The sequence below is a fragment of the Ambystoma mexicanum genome, chromosome 9 (genome assembly GCF_040938575.1).
Source record: "Ambystoma mexicanum isolate Mex_15411 chromosome 9, UKY_AmexF1_1, whole genome shotgun sequence".
Lineage (NCBI taxonomy): Eukaryota > Metazoa > Chordata > Amphibia > Caudata > Ambystomatidae > Ambystoma > Ambystoma mexicanum.
In genome coordinates this window covers 747,561,447-747,578,589 of record NC_090931.1, presented here as the reverse complement: position 1 = coordinate 747,578,589, position 17,143 = coordinate 747,561,447, and the positions used below count along the sequence as shown (strand labels likewise).

Sequence of the window (17,143 nt, the reverse complement as noted above, 5' to 3'; positions counted from 1 at the left end):
GCGGTACAGGAGGCCTAGGATACATTTACCTAAAGAGATCCTTAAAGTATACCTTTATGGGATCAGAATTGATACATTTCCCCAAAAACCTTGCCCAAAAAGTGCATCCTCGTACGAAGGTCTAGGTGCTGGAGAGGGCATACCCACATGAACGCAAGTAGAATGGTTGCCAGGATGGACTGCCACCAATTGGGTCCATGTAGATCAGGGGTGCGGATGCAGGAGGGAGCGAGACTGTATGAGGCAGCAGCGTCCGAGCAAGCCAATCCATCAGAGGGCGGAACGGATTCTTGTTATCCACATAGCGTGCGAAAGGCTGCTCTGCCCCAAAAGGAGGCCCCCAGCACCAGCCGTAGTGAACATTGGTGTAAGAGAGGTAGTCAAAATGGCTGCGGTGGTCCGTGGAGGTTGGCCGCCATTTTGTCAACACCCGAGTCAAACTGCTTCACAGGAGAAAGTGAGGCAATAGTCTGCTCAGGGGAGTGAGGGGCCTTTTGTGCCATTTTAGCCTTGAAGCAAGGAACCTCGGCAGAGCTGGTACTTGCAGGTCTAGGGTGTTTGCTGGACACCTTAGGGACTGTCCCAGAATTAGCCTCCAGTGCAGGAACCTCGGCAGAGCCGGTACTGGAAGGCCTGTGGTACGTGACCACCTTCTTTGCCCCCTCGACAGAACTGGTAACACCACGGCCATGCGCGTGGGAAGGCTGAGGGAGGTACCTTACCGCCAGGACCCTCAAAGATGGTCCCTCAATTCTGCCGGTATTCGTTTTAGCCCAAAGAAGGGGAACCTCAGGTTGAACCCTGGTGCATTTAGCTCCCTCGAGAGGGGCCTCGAGCCGAGACTCGGAACAAGGAGTTCCAGATGTGGAAACCTCAGGGTGAACCCTGCTACCCAGAGCCACAGAAGAACTGTTTAATTAAGGGGAACCTCAGAAGAAAATCCGGTTTTGACAGGTCCAATGTGGGGACCCTCAGAGGAAGCTCCGGTGAGCCTATTAAGCCCCTTGCGGGACACCTCAGGGATATCCCCGGTAGAAGAGCTACTTGAGCCCCTCCCGGTCCTGGAAGACTATGGGAAGGAGTCCCCTGGCCGGGGTGCCCTAAAAAGCAAAGAACTCACTGGATGTTTTTTTTTTCGTCAAGGAAGATCTGCAAATGCGATAGAGGAACGCGTTGAAACACCTCCTCCCGCCTGACAAAACGACGCTGGAGTGCACGGACGGAAAGGGAGTCTCAATAAAAGCACGAGTCCCAACAGTGTTCCAGGCCTAGATACTCCAGACAAAGAGCTTGGGGATCCCCCCCCCTCGCGAAACATTCGCAGGATGAACAGGACACGAATACCAGACACACTGGCATAGACGGAGGACAAGATGACCGTGGAACCGGAGCAGGAAGGAAGGACAAAGGGAATAAAAAGAAAACATTCCGAGTGATGCTAGTGCGTCCGACCTCGCAGAGAAAAGGACTGAAGGGTGATGCGCGGGGCAGAGCGCAGGAGGGCAGGGATGCGACCACGTGCGGTGGCCCCACGTAAAAATACAAAAAGGACAAACATTTTATTCTTTATGCTTTTTGACAAAAGTGCTCCCATCCCACTCCGAAGGACGGAATGTCCCACAAGCATGAAGGAAAGGGGACGGGACGTAGGAGTACTATTTTTTGTTGTCCATCAATAACTCCACTGCATTTTGCTTTATTATTGGAATGTGCCAAACTTTAAATGGAAAGGTTTAGAAATATATATATATTATGTGCCTTAAAGATATATCTCGCAAAGGCAATCATCATTTTGTTGGAAAAAGAAAAGTCAGATGGGGTATGTGATGGAGTCCCACGTCTGATCATTGGGGTAGTGGAGGGAAGGGTGAGGTGGGCAAAAGGACTGGGCACAACCACCCACTATGTGATGTTGGACCCGCAGGTAATGTGGGGACGATCCACTGTTCCATCCCACCAGGGAATTTGGCATATTGGTACATCAGTTACCCTGATGCACCCAGAAATAAGTAGGCTCACCCAACCACCTGTGAACCTGTGGCCCAATTCAAAGCATGAAATAAGCGGTATTGAATCGTCGCAATTCACTATACAGTAATGATTATGACAAAGTTACTCACCGTAGTGACTATCTTACTCCTAGTTCATAGTCCCCTTTCCTCTATACTTGTGGTACATTCTGGCCTTCGGGACGGGACCGCAGCCCTTTTTTAACAGCATCAAAAAATGTACTTTTGTGTCCTTCTTTTATTTTTACACGGGCCACTGCACGTGACCGTATCCCAGCCTTCCTGAGCTCTGCTCCACGCATCGCCCTTCAGTCCTTTTCTATCGCCAGGTCTAGGACCATTTGGCAACAATAGAGGATACGTATTAGAGGGGACGGCGGGCGGGCGTATAGAAGTAAGGGGACTATGGACTAGGAGTAAGGTAGTCACTACAGTGAGTAACTTTGTCATACTCCTACGTCCCTTCCCCTTTCCTCCATACTTGTGGGAGATTCCCAAGCACTGACCATAGGTATTACAGGTGGATGGACATTTCCCTTATTGGAAAACATTCTTAAGAACTGCCGGGCCAAATTGTGCATCAGCCCAAGAGCTCAGGCCGAGACAGTAATGTTTGCAAAAAGCTGATGGGGAGGCCCACGTAGCCGTCTTGGCAATGGACTCCCAAGGCACGTACCTTTGGAAGGCAATAGCAGCCGCTTTGCCACGGACCAGATGTGCATGAATGCCCTTTGGTGGTTGAAGACATTGAATCTTGTAGGTCCCAGAAAAACATGAAGCTACCCAGCGGAAGATGGATGCTTTTGAGGCTGGTATCCCCTTTGGGTCACCAAATGAAGCACAACCGTATCCTAATGAAAGGTAAGGAACAGATGTTCAACAGAAAGAGCTTGAAGTTCACTTATTCGTCTGCAAGATGTACCCTCAATCAAAAAAGCCACCTTCCAAGACAGGTACTTGAGTTCGGTAGTGGCCAAGGGTTCAAAAGCCTTATGACAAAGCAGTGAGTACCACATTCAGATCCCCATTTGGGATGAGTTGCCCGAACGGGAGGAAAAAGACTGAGAAGACCTGCAAAGTGTCTTTTGATGACTGGATTAGCCAGCGAAAAGGAGCAACTGTCTGTAGAAAGGTAAGCCGCAATAGCAGACAAATATGTCCTGCATGATAAAACATGTATGCCAGAGGCTGCAAGGTCAGATAAAAAAAAAAACAAAAAAAAAACTCAATATAAGCATGCCTGGGGTCGAGCTCTTTGGATAGACACCAATGAGAACAACAGAGCCACTTGCTCCTGTATTGATCTCTCCTAGAGGGCTTTCGTGCTGCTTGAATTATACGCATGTTGTCCTCAGAGAGGTTGAAATGAGCTAATGATCGGAACTCAGATACCAGGCCGACTAGCTGAACGACTGTGGGGAGGGGTGCCACAACTGGTGATTGCTCTGGTGAAGGAGGTCGGGAATCTGCGGCAACCTGATCGGGGAGCACACCGACAGGTGCTGCAGTTCCAAAAACCAGAGCCTGGCTGGTCACCAAGGATCTATGAATAGGAGAGTGCAGTTCGACGTACTCCTGAGTTTCCAAAGTGACAGATGGATCACTGGCAAAGGAGGGAAGGCATATGTTTTCATGTTGTTCCACGGGATCTGGAGGACGTCCCCCAAGGAAGACACCCCGAGCCCGTCCATGGAAGCATACAGAGGAAGTTTCCTGTTCGATGATGTTGCAAAGAGGTCCACTGCTGGAGTACCCCATTGCTGAAAGATCTTGGTGAGAACATCAGTGTTCATCTCCCACTTGTAACTTGCTGCAGATAAGCGGCGGAAGGAGTCTGCAGTCACATTGATGTGACCCAGAATGTGCACAGCTTGAAGCCAGACATTGTGCTGGATAGCCCAATTCCAGATCTGGATAGCAAGGTCCACCAGAAGGGAGGACTTGGTGCCCCCCCCTGTTTGTTGATGTAAAACATTACTTCGGAATTGTTTGTGCGAATTCAAACCACACGGTTGGTGATAGAGGGTTGACTGCAGGAGCTCCAGATAATTGATATAGAACCATCTGTCTTGAAGCGTTCACAAATCGTACACCTCGAGGTGACTCAGTGTCGCACCCCACCCAGAAGGGATGAGTCTGTAGTAACCGTCACTTGTGGGCAGGGCTCCTGGAAGGGCGTTCCCACTGAGAGGTTGCTGGCGGATGACCACCATTGAAGATCTGCCGCCATACAGGAAGAAACCGGAATCATGTTGGAATCCGGTTCCGTAGCCTGGGACCGGCAGCTCCGAAGAGCAAGCTGTGTGCGTCTCATTTTCAGGCGTGCAAGAGGTAGAGCTAACACGCAGGAGGCCATAAGGCACAGGAGTCTCTGGAACCACCAGGCCGACATGTGGGAGGACTGCAGGAAGAGCTGGCGCGTGGTGGAAAGGTCTGCAATTCTGTCCTCCACCAGGAACACTCTGGTACTGATGGTATCCCAACGGAAACACAGAAAGATCAGGTCCTGGGAGATCATCAGGAATGATTTACCATCAGTTCACTGACAGCCCAAGATGGAACAGGAGCTGAAGGAGAGACTGAAGATTGGCCGCAGCGGCCCGTGGGCAAGGACTGCGCAGGAGCCAATTGTCCAAGTATGGATATACATGAACCCCCTGTAGTCTGAGGTATGCTGTGATGACCAACATTATCTTCGTAAAGACACATGGTGCCGAGCCGAGACCAAACGGTAGCACACGATACTGGAAGTTTTACGTCCCAACGGAAAACCGCAGATATTTTCGATGCGGGCTCCAGATCAGAATTTGCATGTATGCATCCTGAAGGTCTACCACTCTGAGCCAATCGCCCTTCTGTAGAGAGGACTTTATCTGGCAGTGCGTAATCATCTTGACTTTCTCTTAGGTTAGGAAGAGACCGCCCGCTCCTGAAGAGGAGGTTGTTGGGCAAGAGAAAAACCGGCCACGTTGCCGTTTACGGTGAGGCCCACCAGCTGGAGCATCTGCTCAGCGCGCATGACGGTCCTGAAAGCATCTGAAAACAGAGAAGGACCTTGTTTGAGACCCCGATCTCAGACTAAAAGGTGCCTTTGCTGGAGTTTTCGCAAGGACCGACAATGACTTGGCAGTTTGAGTGCTTGCCTTGGTCTTCGTGAGTTCCTCATCCGTGGAGGATGAGAACACTTCTTTACCCTCAAAGGGGAGATCCAGCACCTTGTCCTGAACTTCCCTCGAGAACTTAGCAGCATGTAGCCAAGCTTGGCGGGAGATGTCTACCCCAACCATTAGTCCTTGAACGGAAGTGTCTACTTGATGGGCCGCAGCCTCAAATAGATCCTGTGCCATAACCCTGGCGTCAGATAAATCACCCTTGAAGTTTTCAAGCCAATCAGGAGGAATAAATTAATGGAAATCAGCTAGGTCCTTCCATAGTTTGACATTGGCAGCAGCCAAGATAAGCTCAGTATTAGCCTTGCGCAGCTGAAGAGCCGAATTGGAAAAAATCTTTTCCCCCAATAGCGTCAAGAAGCTTGTCCTCCTTGTAAAGGATCTGAGACGCTGCAGTGGAGGATGTAGAGGCCGGCTTTAACTGGAGTGTACCTGCTGCCACCACCGTTGACGAAGGGAGCGGGCATGCAGACATGGATATGTCCTCAGATGCATGAAGCTTCTAGTGAGCGTCTAGTTTCCTGTTCAGGTGCTTCCCGGTATGAGGTTTTTCGCAGACCTTACGGGGCTCGCCCAGGACGTCCTTCTGAAGGAACAGCCCGGTGCGCGTCTGTGTGGAAAGAGTGAAGGCTCCAGAAAGTACCCCCTCTTATGGAGCTGGGGGCTCGGGTATCGGGATGTCTAGCAGGGCCATCATATCCAGCGCCGGTCGTGAAAGGCTCTAATAGAGCAGGGCGGGTCGTCGCCATCCTGGTTCGCCTGGTCCTCATCCAGTGAGGCAGGAGCAGAAGACTGATCCACCGCATGTGGAGCCTCGAGCCCCGAAGGCGAGGTTGCCGGAGCAACCAGAGTCTTTTCCACAGGGGAAAGTGGAGGCAGTGTTGGAGGAGGCCCCACAGGGAGAGCTTGAGGAGGTGGCACTACCGGAACCTGCATGGGGATTGCCAGAGCAGGGGCCGGTTCAGGCGGCTTAGGATACATTTCCTCAAACAAATCCTTAAAGTACGCGTCTAAAACTTGCCAAAATATTTCTCCTCAGATGTGGTTCTAGGCGCTGGAGTGGGCAGAGGCCGCTCGGAAGGGGCATACGCCCAGGATCGCAAAGAGGATGGTTGCCAGGATGGTCCTCCACCAACTGGTTCCACATAGATCAAAGGCGCAGACGCAGGAGGGACCAAGACTGTATGGGGTAGCAGAGTCTAAGCACGCCAATCCATTGGAGGGTAGAACGTGTTTTTATTATCCACAAAACATGGAAAAGGCTGCTCTGCCCCAAAAGGCGCCCCCTAAGCACCAGCCGTGGTGAACGTTGGTGTAAGAGAGGTAGTCAAAATGGCTGCGGTTGACGGCAGGGGTTGGACCGCCATTTTGTCAACGCCTGAGGCGAACTGCGTCACAGGTGTAAGTGAGGCCGTGGTCACGTCAGGGGTCTTATGTGCCATTTTAGCCTTGTGACAAGCAACCTCTACAAAGCCGGTGCTGGCAGATCTAGAGTGTTTCTGGGACACCTTAGGGACTGCTGATAAATTAGCCCCAAATAGGGGACCCTCAGCATAGCCGGTACTATTAGACTTATGGTGCGTGACCGGCTTCTTTGCCCACTCAGCAGGATTGGTTTCACCACCCGTCTGAGTGTGGGAAGGCTTAGAGTCACTCCCTGAAGCCAGGATGCTCAAAGGGGGCCCCTCAATCTTGCTGGTCTTAGATATAGCCCCAAAAAGGGGAACCTCAGGAGTAACCCCGGTACTTTTAGTCACCTTGAGAGGGACCTCGAGCCGAGACTCTGTACACTTAGTTCCAGATGCGGAAACCTCAGGGCTGACCCCGGTGAAAAAAGCACCAGAAGAACTGGGCCCAACTTTAGCCCCCAAAAGGGGATCCTCGGATGAAGATCCGGTCCTGGCAACCCCTTTAATGGGGTCCTCGGAGGAAACTCTGGTGCACCTCTTAGATCCCTTTCGGGTCACCTCAAGGAGATCCCTGGTAATATAGCAGCTTGAGCCTCTCCCGGACCCAGAAGACCCTGGGAAGGAGTCCCCGGCCGGGGTGCCCTGAGCTGACATTGGTGGGCCCAGACGGAGAGGGAATCGCAGTAGAAGAACGAGCAAAGGACTGAGATGTGCAGGGCTGAGTTCAGCAGGGCGGGGGCTACAGTCACGTGCGGTGGCCCAGCATAAAATTAAAAGGACAAAAAGTACATTTTTTGATGCTATTAAAAGTGCTCCGGTCCCGTCCCGAAGGATGGAATGTACCACAAGTATGGAGGAAAGGGGACGGGACACAGGAGTGTGGGCTTTCTGGCAAAGGCATAATGCTTAGAGAGCAAAATGGCTACTACCTTCGTTTTGGTGATTGATGCAAAGAACTGTTTTGGGTAACTTTTATTATATTTGCGAAGCTGGCATTCACCTTTCTGCAGTACACGTGTCTCCAGCAGCATCATCACATCTGCCACCAGAGATACCATCCTCTTAAGTGCTGACTTTCTCTTTACTGGAGAGTTCAGACCCTGCACATTAAGGGTTTGTGTCATGAAGTGGTCAGTGTAATAAAAAAAATAAGCATAGGCAAATACTCCCCAAAAAATAAAATGGGGAGTAAAAATACTCCCAACAAAAAATCGAAGAGCCTTGTGCCCTTGATGTGACCCACACACCTCCACGATTGTTTGGACCAGTAGTGCACATAGTACCATAGTACCACAGGAAGAAACTGCTTTTACTATTGCTTGATTGGCAGAAGTAAACTTACATCTTTTAATGTGCATGAATAACAAGGTGCAAAAAAATCACCATCACAAAAACATTTCTATTTTCCAGTTAAAACATATTTTTACTCACTTATAAAATATACCATTTGGAATTGGGCATACAGTTGTACTCCCTAAAAGTCATTTTACTCCCAACATTAAAAAATAGGGAGTAAAATACTTCCAAATCTCATCTGGAGCACTGATTAATCGTACAAAAATGTGAAGCTATGCAATGGGCTAAGCGTTCTGAAATATCACCCAACACAAAATCTAAAAAGTTGAACATAGAATAACCTTGCATAACAGAAAGCAACAGTACCCATTTTCCATCTCTTTTCAACCCAGAGCAGCCTCTCAAGACACCATATCGAAAATGTGATAACTGGCTGATCGATACAACACCTCTCTTATGGCTTAGGGTGCTGGGCTTGGCGACCCGAACCCAGGACCGGAAAGAAACCCAGCTATTAAGAGAGACATTGGGTTTCCAATTCCCCCCAATCAGCACAGATATCCTGCTGGTAGGACAGTGCTCCAAAGTTCGGTCTCAATGTGCGACAGCAGGTGATGCGGTTACGTGGGATGAGAGTGAAAGAGTTGTGAGAAATCCATAGAGTCTGGTGAGGCGGTTCCGTGCCCTGCATGCACAGATCTGAACTATCAGTAGGGACCAATGCTAGCCTCTGGATGTTGAGCTTTCTTTCATGCTCCCAGGCGTCCACCCCCCCCCCCTTCATTTTGCCTACTTTAGACCAAGCCGTGGGATGATCGGTTGTGGTCTCAGTTTCTGTTTGAGAAGGAGGGTTCTCTTGGGTGTCCTCCGGTCCATCTGGATTCATTAAGTGCATGGCTTCTTGCATCGTCGTAATTACTCTGTCAGCCTTCACATTTGAAATTCACTGCACAAGAGTATCCCCTTCTGAACTTCACTTCTTTTGGTGTAACCAGGTGGTGAAGACATGGAGCGATCTCTTCTTAAGTAAGCTCGAGGGTGAGAGATCCTATAAAAGGACCAGCCAGGAGCCCCTGAAGGAAATGTCCGAGAGCCTCTTGGCAGCCATAATGATGATCGCCTTTTCCTTGAAAAAAAAAAGTACTCTGGTGAGGACATCAGGGCTCGGGTTGTTTTGCTGTTGGACCGTCGCGAACACCCTGTTGTGCGATCCAAGATGATAGATGAATGTTCTGCTCCGTTTAGCAAAAACAATAAACAAGTCCTGCATATGAAGTTCTAAATCCACACCCTTCACTTGTGTCGGAATTCTGCATACACGGATATTTTTGAATTTTTTTCTATGATATTCAATGATTTGTTCGAAAGCCATCGGATCTCCATCTTTATTTTAGCCTCTGATGCCAAAGTCTATGATTTTTATGAATGGTGTTGAAAGTGTCTTAATTATAAATGTAAGTACTTTGATGAAGGAACAGATTTATAACATGAGAAAACACCTTTGAATAACGGGATTACTTAGGGGTTCACCCCCCAGTTACTGACAGCGTCACTGTCAGATCTATTTCTCATATTTACTAATCCCTTGTGCAAGGGGGTTTCTCGTGTGCTCTACACAATTTTGGATACAAGTTTTGAGCAGAATATACTATCTGGCGGTGTTCACTTTCTATTGCAGGCAATTTAGTTTCATGCACTGCCTCATAATAAGCTTGGCCTCAGAGTCAGGTTACCAGCACAGTGTAAATGATCTTCAGCAATCTCACTCCAACAGAACCCATCTTCTGTTTCTCACCTCAACCCAATCTGTTCTAGATCCGTTGGCTCTGTAACATGTATGCTCATCTGGCTCTCTACATTAAAAATTATTCTCCTTCATGAAGCAGTTATTTTCCTTTTCTTTGGTACAATTGACTGAAGAGAAAGCAGCACTCCATAGTCAACAATCATAATATGCACTTGTCCGCCTCGCACAGCTTCCCTTGGAGGGAAAATAGCGCTACCTTTGACTCTAAGACAACTGCTACCATACAAAGATATCCATGTGACATTACACCGGTGTGGGCTTCCTCGTCTCCAGAAGCAGTTACATTGTGATATACCATACCAACAAATTACCTTAAGCTATTGCTTATCAATACTTTGGCCGTACCTGATAGATACCATAAAAAGCATGCGCGGAAACAGTTTGCGAACTTCCAATTTTACAACGTAAACCGAATGACTGGTGCAAGTATTTATAATGAAAATAGTCAGCACTTACAGTTATGAATTTATGAACAGGTATTTTTTCTTGTCCTTCAGCAATGGTATAAAACAGTAGATCCTCCAAACTGGGTAAGAGTCCCTGCTTGGTCACCCTGCAACAAAAGTACACAGCATTAAATGTACTTGTTCAATGCTAAGAGAAAAGATCGTTGTAGTTTAAACAGCGATTTAAACTTAAATAAATACAAAAATTCCATGGATGGAAGTGAAACAAATGTAATTTACCTAATAATGTTTCTGCCATTAGGACATGTGGTTCTTTGTATGTACGCGTGGACCTTCTAAACCCATTTAACTGTTTTGAAAAGATACAAGATAGACCCATACCACCTTTAATTTAAGCATAAATACATGACAACATGCCCTTGGCGACGGTGTGCAATACTCCGCTTTTATGAATTTTGGATATGCGACGTGGTAGTTTTCTCTCTCGGTAAGTGAGCTCTGCTAAACAGGCCTCAGTTCAAATTGCTCGATGCTAAAAAGTAGACTCATACATGTACAATCTGCTGGGCTTTGTCTACTAATACACCAGCAGCTGCAATATGAATTGGCAACATAGCAGCCACAGAGGTAGCATGTGCCCTGTCAAAAGCCATGGGCTGCATTTAAAAGTGGGCGCTCAAGGGGTGATGAAGGAAAGACTATGGCATGGCCGCTCTGCGAGTGAGGTCCGGCATCTGAGGCTGTTAATCTGCCATGGAGTAATTTTCAGCGGAGATGCTGCCTCCTTATTAAGATGAGGTCCTGTGAATGTCATTGAACCTCCCATGGGGATGAATATCAGACCCACCCACATCGGGACGGCCTGCTGTCCATGCACAAGAGCCTCAGCTGATGCCAGGTGGTCGGTGATTATGGTGCAGGGAGACATTAGGCTCAACTGCTGCATCTCCTACTCGCCCTGACAGCAAAGGCATTTCCGCAGGAGCTCCTGTGAAACAGGTATGGGGGGGCCGTGTGGTGCTGCAGCAGGCTGGTGGGGCTTCTGGTCTGGTGGGGCCTGGCCACTTCACATTAGGCCAGGAGGAGGGCGATCAAGGATCGTGTGTTCTGCATGGCTGGACCTGCTGCAGCGTCGACTGTGGGGCCTGTGTGGCATGTGCCGGCTGCACACGGCCCTAGGGTAAGCTGCTGACTTTGCAGGGTCTCCATTCGCTTAGGCATGGATCACTGTGACTGTTCCCCTGTGTTGGAACCCGGACTCTGATCTGGGGATGGATTAGACTGCAGGGCACATGTTTGAATGATAACCGCTGGCACTTGTGAGACAGGTAAGGTATCAAGAGAGACGAAAACTCAAAGATGTTAGTTTCAAAACCTTTATTTACTAAGGTTCCTGGGTTGGTAAAATGTCTAACTGGTTCCCATAACTGATGTTTCTTAGGGCTGTCGAAGTCTGAAAGTCCACAGTAAAAATCGGTCTGTGTCTAAACCAACGCTTGCCCTCACTCTTTGACAAAATATGTTAGGAAGTCTCTTAAAAGAAAAATATAGTGGTTCAGCAGAATATAGGAAAACCAAGGTTGGTTTCAGGTGGTATTCTCACCAGGTGTAGATAGGTCAGTTTCACAAAAATGCGTTCAATCCAGCAAAAACGCCTGTTGATAATACCCTCTTCACAGTTATTGCACTAGTCTCAAACACTTTCAATGTCTTAAGCTCCTTGGGAATCCATTCCCCAAGCTTTAACTCTTCCAAGTTCAAAACATAACCAAAATAAATATACACAGTTCCTCTTCAAGCTCCTCAGGGTTTCCTTCCCCAAGCTTTAACTCCTTTAGCATGTTAATGTTAAAGGATATTTGTACCACGCACTATCACCACCGGAGTGGTCCCCTGGCGCTCTGGCGGCTCTAAAAATGGGAAGGGGGGTGAGTTAGTGGGAATAAGCTGGAAAAGTTCAAGAGAGCAGTGATATGCTGTTGGCAGCCTCAGCCCGGTGGGTCCGTTGGCTGGGTTTGGGGTGTTTTACGGTCGGTAGTCGTTGTGTGCTGTTGTGCGAGTCTATGTGTGGTTTGTTTTGTTGTTGTAGTGAAGTTTGTGCGGATTGTTGTGTTGTAGGCTTGTGGTTGTGTTTGGTTAGAGTTTGAGAGGTGTATGCAGAGGGGTGAAATTGTTAGTGGATTCGTTAATTGGCACTGCTGCCCTTGCAATTATGTCTAGGTATGATGCTTGCTATCATTCACTATTCCATCTGTGTGGCACTTGCAAAGCTTCAATATCCTATCTAGATGTGAGGCAGGCTAGTGATCACGATTCTATCTAAGTGTGGCACTTAGTAACATTCACAGTTTCATTTAAGTGTGGGCCATGCTAACATTCACATTTCGATCTAGATGCGACGCAGACTAAAGTTAAGAATTCCATCCAAGTTTGGTGCATGTGAACACTCACAATCCTATGTAGATGCGACGCAGGCTAAAGTTAAGAATTCCATCTAAGTGTGGCACATGCTAACACTCACAAGCCTATCTCGGTGTGAAGCAGGCTAAAGTTAAGAATTCATTCTAAGTTTGGTGCATGTTAACAATCATACTTCTAGGGAGATGCAACGCAGGCTAAAGTTAAGAATTCCATCTAAGCGTGGCACGTGCTAATCTTCACAATCCTATCTAGATGCGACACAGGCAATCTTAACAGGTCTCTCTAGGTGTGGTACTAGTTAACATTGGCAAGTAAGTGTCTAATGCAATGCAACATTTACAGTCCAGCCATGAATAGATTTAGGCAAGTTGTCACAGATCTCTCTAAGTATGCATGATGTAAGTCTATGGCAGTCTACTTTATGGAAAGGTAAGGTAGAGTGGTTGGGGCTTTCTGGAGTAGAGTAATTGCTCTCCGCCTCACACATGCCACACTTACAGTTTTGTTGGCATCTGGCTTCATTGGCTTCCCCTGCGGACACCTGCAGACACGTCTTGGAGCCACCAAAGTAGGAGCCGCCCTTTGCCTCGGGCCCTTAGCCGCAGGGGCTGCAACGGGCAGAGGGCTCCCCTGGGAGGAACTGTTAAGGGCAGGAACTAACCAGTCATGGGTGGGGAGAGGGCTGGGAGGCGGGCTTTGGGACACAAAGAGCTGCAGAGGGGGCCGGGGATGCAAGGCAGCATGCAGGGCCTGGGGGCAGTAAAAGGCAAGGCCCAAGTTTTAAACAGGCCAGGGGGCTCAGTGGGGGTTCACCTGCTCACCTGGGGACGCCGGATGTTAAAGGCGTGATTCCCTCGGTGCAGCGAGCATGTTCCCCAGTGCCTGATACAGGCAACCAATCACGGGTGGGGGGAGGGTCGGGAGGCAGGCTTTTGGGACGCAAAGAGCTGGAGAGGGGGCCGGGGATGCAAGGCAGCACGCGGGGCCTGGGGGCAGTTAAGGCATGGCCCAAGATTTTAAACAGGCCATAGGGGTTAGGGGGGCTCACAAGCTCACCTGGGGCGCCAGATGTTAAAGGTTTGATCCCTCGGTGCAGCAAGCATGTTCCCCAGTGCCTGATACAGGCAACCAATCACGGGTGGGGGGAGGGTCAGGAGGCAGGCTTTTGGGACGCAAAGAGCTGGAGAGGGAGCCGGGGATGCAAGGCAGCACGCAGGCCTGGGGGCAGTAAAAGGCAAGGTCCAAGATTATAAAAGTTATTATAGAAGTTAGAGTTTGGAAAGATGAAATATATGGTTCTGATTGGTTTACTGGGTGATTCGTTATCCTAAAGCTATTTTTCGCATTGAAAAAGTATTGCAATTGATCCTACACTATATATATATATATATATGGGATACATTACTCACCGTAATCGTATTTCTGATGCTTGTATCTGCTTAGATTCACATGCTGTGCATAGGCCGACATCTAGTGGAAGCTGCGGAGTATTACAGTTTGTTTTTCGAAACTCGAAAATGGGCGTCGACACAGGCGTGCCAGTAATACTATCCCTAGTGTGACGTCCACTGTACCCAAGATCCCTCACGCGTCTGGGATCCTCAGATTGTATTTTTTCTGACATGAGGAAGCATGAGGAGTAGCGTGAGTACAGATAATCCAAGCAGATAGACAGAAAGGTAAGACTACAAGTAATCATGCGCCTTCTCTCGGAGGGGAGGAAGGGTGGGTCGCATGTGAATCTAAGCAGATACAAGCATCAGAAATACGATTACGGTGAGTAATGTATCCCTTCTGAGGCTTGTGGAATCTGCTTATATCACATGCTGTGCATAGATTAGCGAGCAGTACCCGAAGAAGGAGGTGGGATGTGAGAAGGGTCATGAGCAAACAGGTGTCTTAGAACCGCTTGTCCCACTTGTGTATCTGTCTTGGAATGAGTGTCAATGCAGTAATGCTGAGTAAAAGTGTGAATAGAGCTCCAAGTAGCTGCTTTGCAAATGGTGTTGAGGGGAACATTTGCAATGAAAGCCAGAGTGGCACCAATGCCTCTAGTAGAATGGGCCCTTGGCGTAAAAGGCAGAGTTTTCCCAGAAAGAGAGTAACACAGCTGTATACAGTTGATAATCCACTTCGAGATCGCGCCTTTAGAGACGCGATCCCCCTCTCTGCCTGTAGCTACGGAGACAAACAGTTGATCTGTTTTTCTTAGAGGTCTGGTTTTATTTACATAGTAGAGGACCGCCCTACGCACATCAAGGGTGTGTAGTTTCACCTCAGCCGAGCTTTGCGGGTTCTGGAAGAAAGCCGGAAGCTCGATGGACTGGTTTACATGGAATTTAGATATGACTTTAGGTGAAAACCTAGGGTGTGTGCGTAAAACCAGTTTGTCTTTGTGGATAATAAAGAAAGGATCCTGCACTGACAGAGCCTGAATTTCACTGACCCTTCTTATGGAGGTAATGGCTACTAAGAAGGCCGTTTTATAAGTCAGGTGTTTGAGACTACTTTTATGCATGGGTTCGAAAGGGGGGCCCATGAGCTTAGCTAGCACCACATTGAGGTCCCATCCTGGCGGTGGGTTCGAAATAGGAGGGTGAAGTCTCTTTACTCCTTCCATGAAGGCTTTAACTACTGGTACTTTCCACCACGATACTTTGTTATGGGATGTGGTGTAAGCCGAGAGGGCTGCCAGGTGTACTTTCAGAGAGTTAAAAACCAAACCTGCGTCCAGCAGGTGGAGCATGTATGTTACTACGTTGGAAGGAGTGCAATCAACTGGGTTGATTTGTTTATTCTGGCACCAAATAACGAATCTCTTCCACTTGTCAAAGTAACAGTGCCTTGTGTTTGGTTTCCTGGATTCTTTTAGGATGTCCATACACCTCTGTGGTAAATTGAGATGCCCAAACTCTATGACCTCAGGAGCCATGCTGCCAGGTTCATTGACTTGGGTTCCTGGTGCACTGTTTGACCTTGTTGCTGGGACAGTAGGTTGTACCAGGCTGGGAGTTTGATGGGCTCGCACAGCGCCATCCTGCGTAGGTGTGGAAACCATGGTTGTCTCGCCCACATGGGAGCAACTAGGATGAGCGTCATCGATTCCTTGTTCATCTTGTACACCACCTTCCTGATGAGAGGAGTTGGTGGAAAAGCATACGCAAACATCCCTGACCAGTTCATCCACAGGGCGTTCCCTTGGGAGTCTGGCTGGGGGAACATGGATGCAAATCCTGGGCATTGTTTGTTTTCGCTTGTGGCGAATAGGTCTATAGTGGGGAAACCCCACTGAGAGAAGAGATCTTCTACGATCTCTCTGTGAAGGACCCATTCGTGTTCTTCTGGGAGGGAGTCTCTGCTTAGGGCATCCGCTAGGGAATTGAGCTCCCCTGGAACATGTTGTGCTGATAGGAAGATGTTCCGTCTGAGTGCCCATATCCAGATTTTCTGGGCAAGCTTGGACAGATTTGGCGAACGAGTCCCTCCTTGTTTGTTCAGATAGAACATGGCTGTCGTGCTGTCCGTCCGGATCTGCACCGACAAGTTTAGTAGATGGGGCTCGAACGCCCGAAGCGCTCGGAATACTGCCAGAAGCTCTAGCAGGTTGATGTGGTTCTTGGCTACTGGGTGAGACCAGAGACCCTGAGCTGTGTGGTGGAGATGGTGAGCTCCCCACCCAGTCAGGCAAGCATCTGTAGTTACCACTGCTTGTACTTCGGGATCGTAAAAGGGTTTTCCCCTTGCGAGATTCTCTTTTGTCCACCAGTGTAAGCTCTGTACGAGTGTTGGCGAAACGACCACTAGATCGTCCCACTGACCACTTGCCTGAGACCACTGTTTCGCCAACCATTCCTGCATGGGACGCATGCGCAGACGCGCGTGGGGGACCAGGTAAATGCATGACGCCATCATGCCCAGTAACCGCATTGCTTTGCGTACCGTTATTTGTTGACCTGACTGATAATGTGGAATTTGCAGTAGTATATTCCGAATTCTCTCTTCCGAAGGGAAGGTCAACCCTTTCTGAGTATCTAGGATTGCTCCTAGGAACTGTTTTGAGGTGCTTGGCACCAGACTTGACTTCTTCTCGTTGATAGAGAAGCCTAATTCGTGGAGGAGGTCGATAGTCCTCTGAATGTTTGACCTGCAAGTTCCTGGGGTTTCCCCCGTTATGAGCCAGTCGTCCAGATAAGGGTACACTGGGATTGCCTCCCTGCGTAGGTGTGCAGCTGCCACCGCCAGTACCTTGGTGAACACCCTTGGTGCTGAAGCTATCCCGAAGGGCAGTACCTTGAATTGGTAGTGGCGACTGTCCACCTTGAAGCGCAAGTATTTTCTGTGGGCTGGGAGCATGGAAATATGAAAATAAGCATCTTTCATATCCAAGGTTGCCATGTAATCCCCCTTTTTTAGGAGGGGGATTACCTCTTGTAGCGTGGTCATACGGAATTTTTGGGGCTTGACATACTTGTTGGCAGGCCGTAAGTCCAATACTGGGCGCATTGTTAAATCTTTTTTTGGCACAAGGAAGTAAGTTGAATAGATACCCTTGTTTACCTGGTGTCCTGGGACGAGTTCTATCGCGTCCTTTTGTAGCAGAATGGCGATCTCCTCGAGAAGGATC

At 48.7% G+C, this 17,143-nt stretch overlaps 1 protein-coding gene across 2 annotated transcripts in view; it reads right to left on the bottom strand.

Annotated features, from left to right (window-relative positions):
• Nucleotides 1–17,143, bottom strand: part of GLS (glutaminase) — a 1,476,479-nt gene that overhangs the window by 1,326,752 nt on the left and 132,584 nt on the right. For both annotated transcript variants that reach the window (XM_069615676.1, XM_069615675.1), the window contains exon 2: nt 10,148–10,244. In XM_069615676.1, the coding sequence (XP_069471777.1) occupies nt 10,148–10,244 (97 nt within the window). The remainder of the gene's footprint in view (nt 1–10,147; nt 10,245–17,143) is intronic.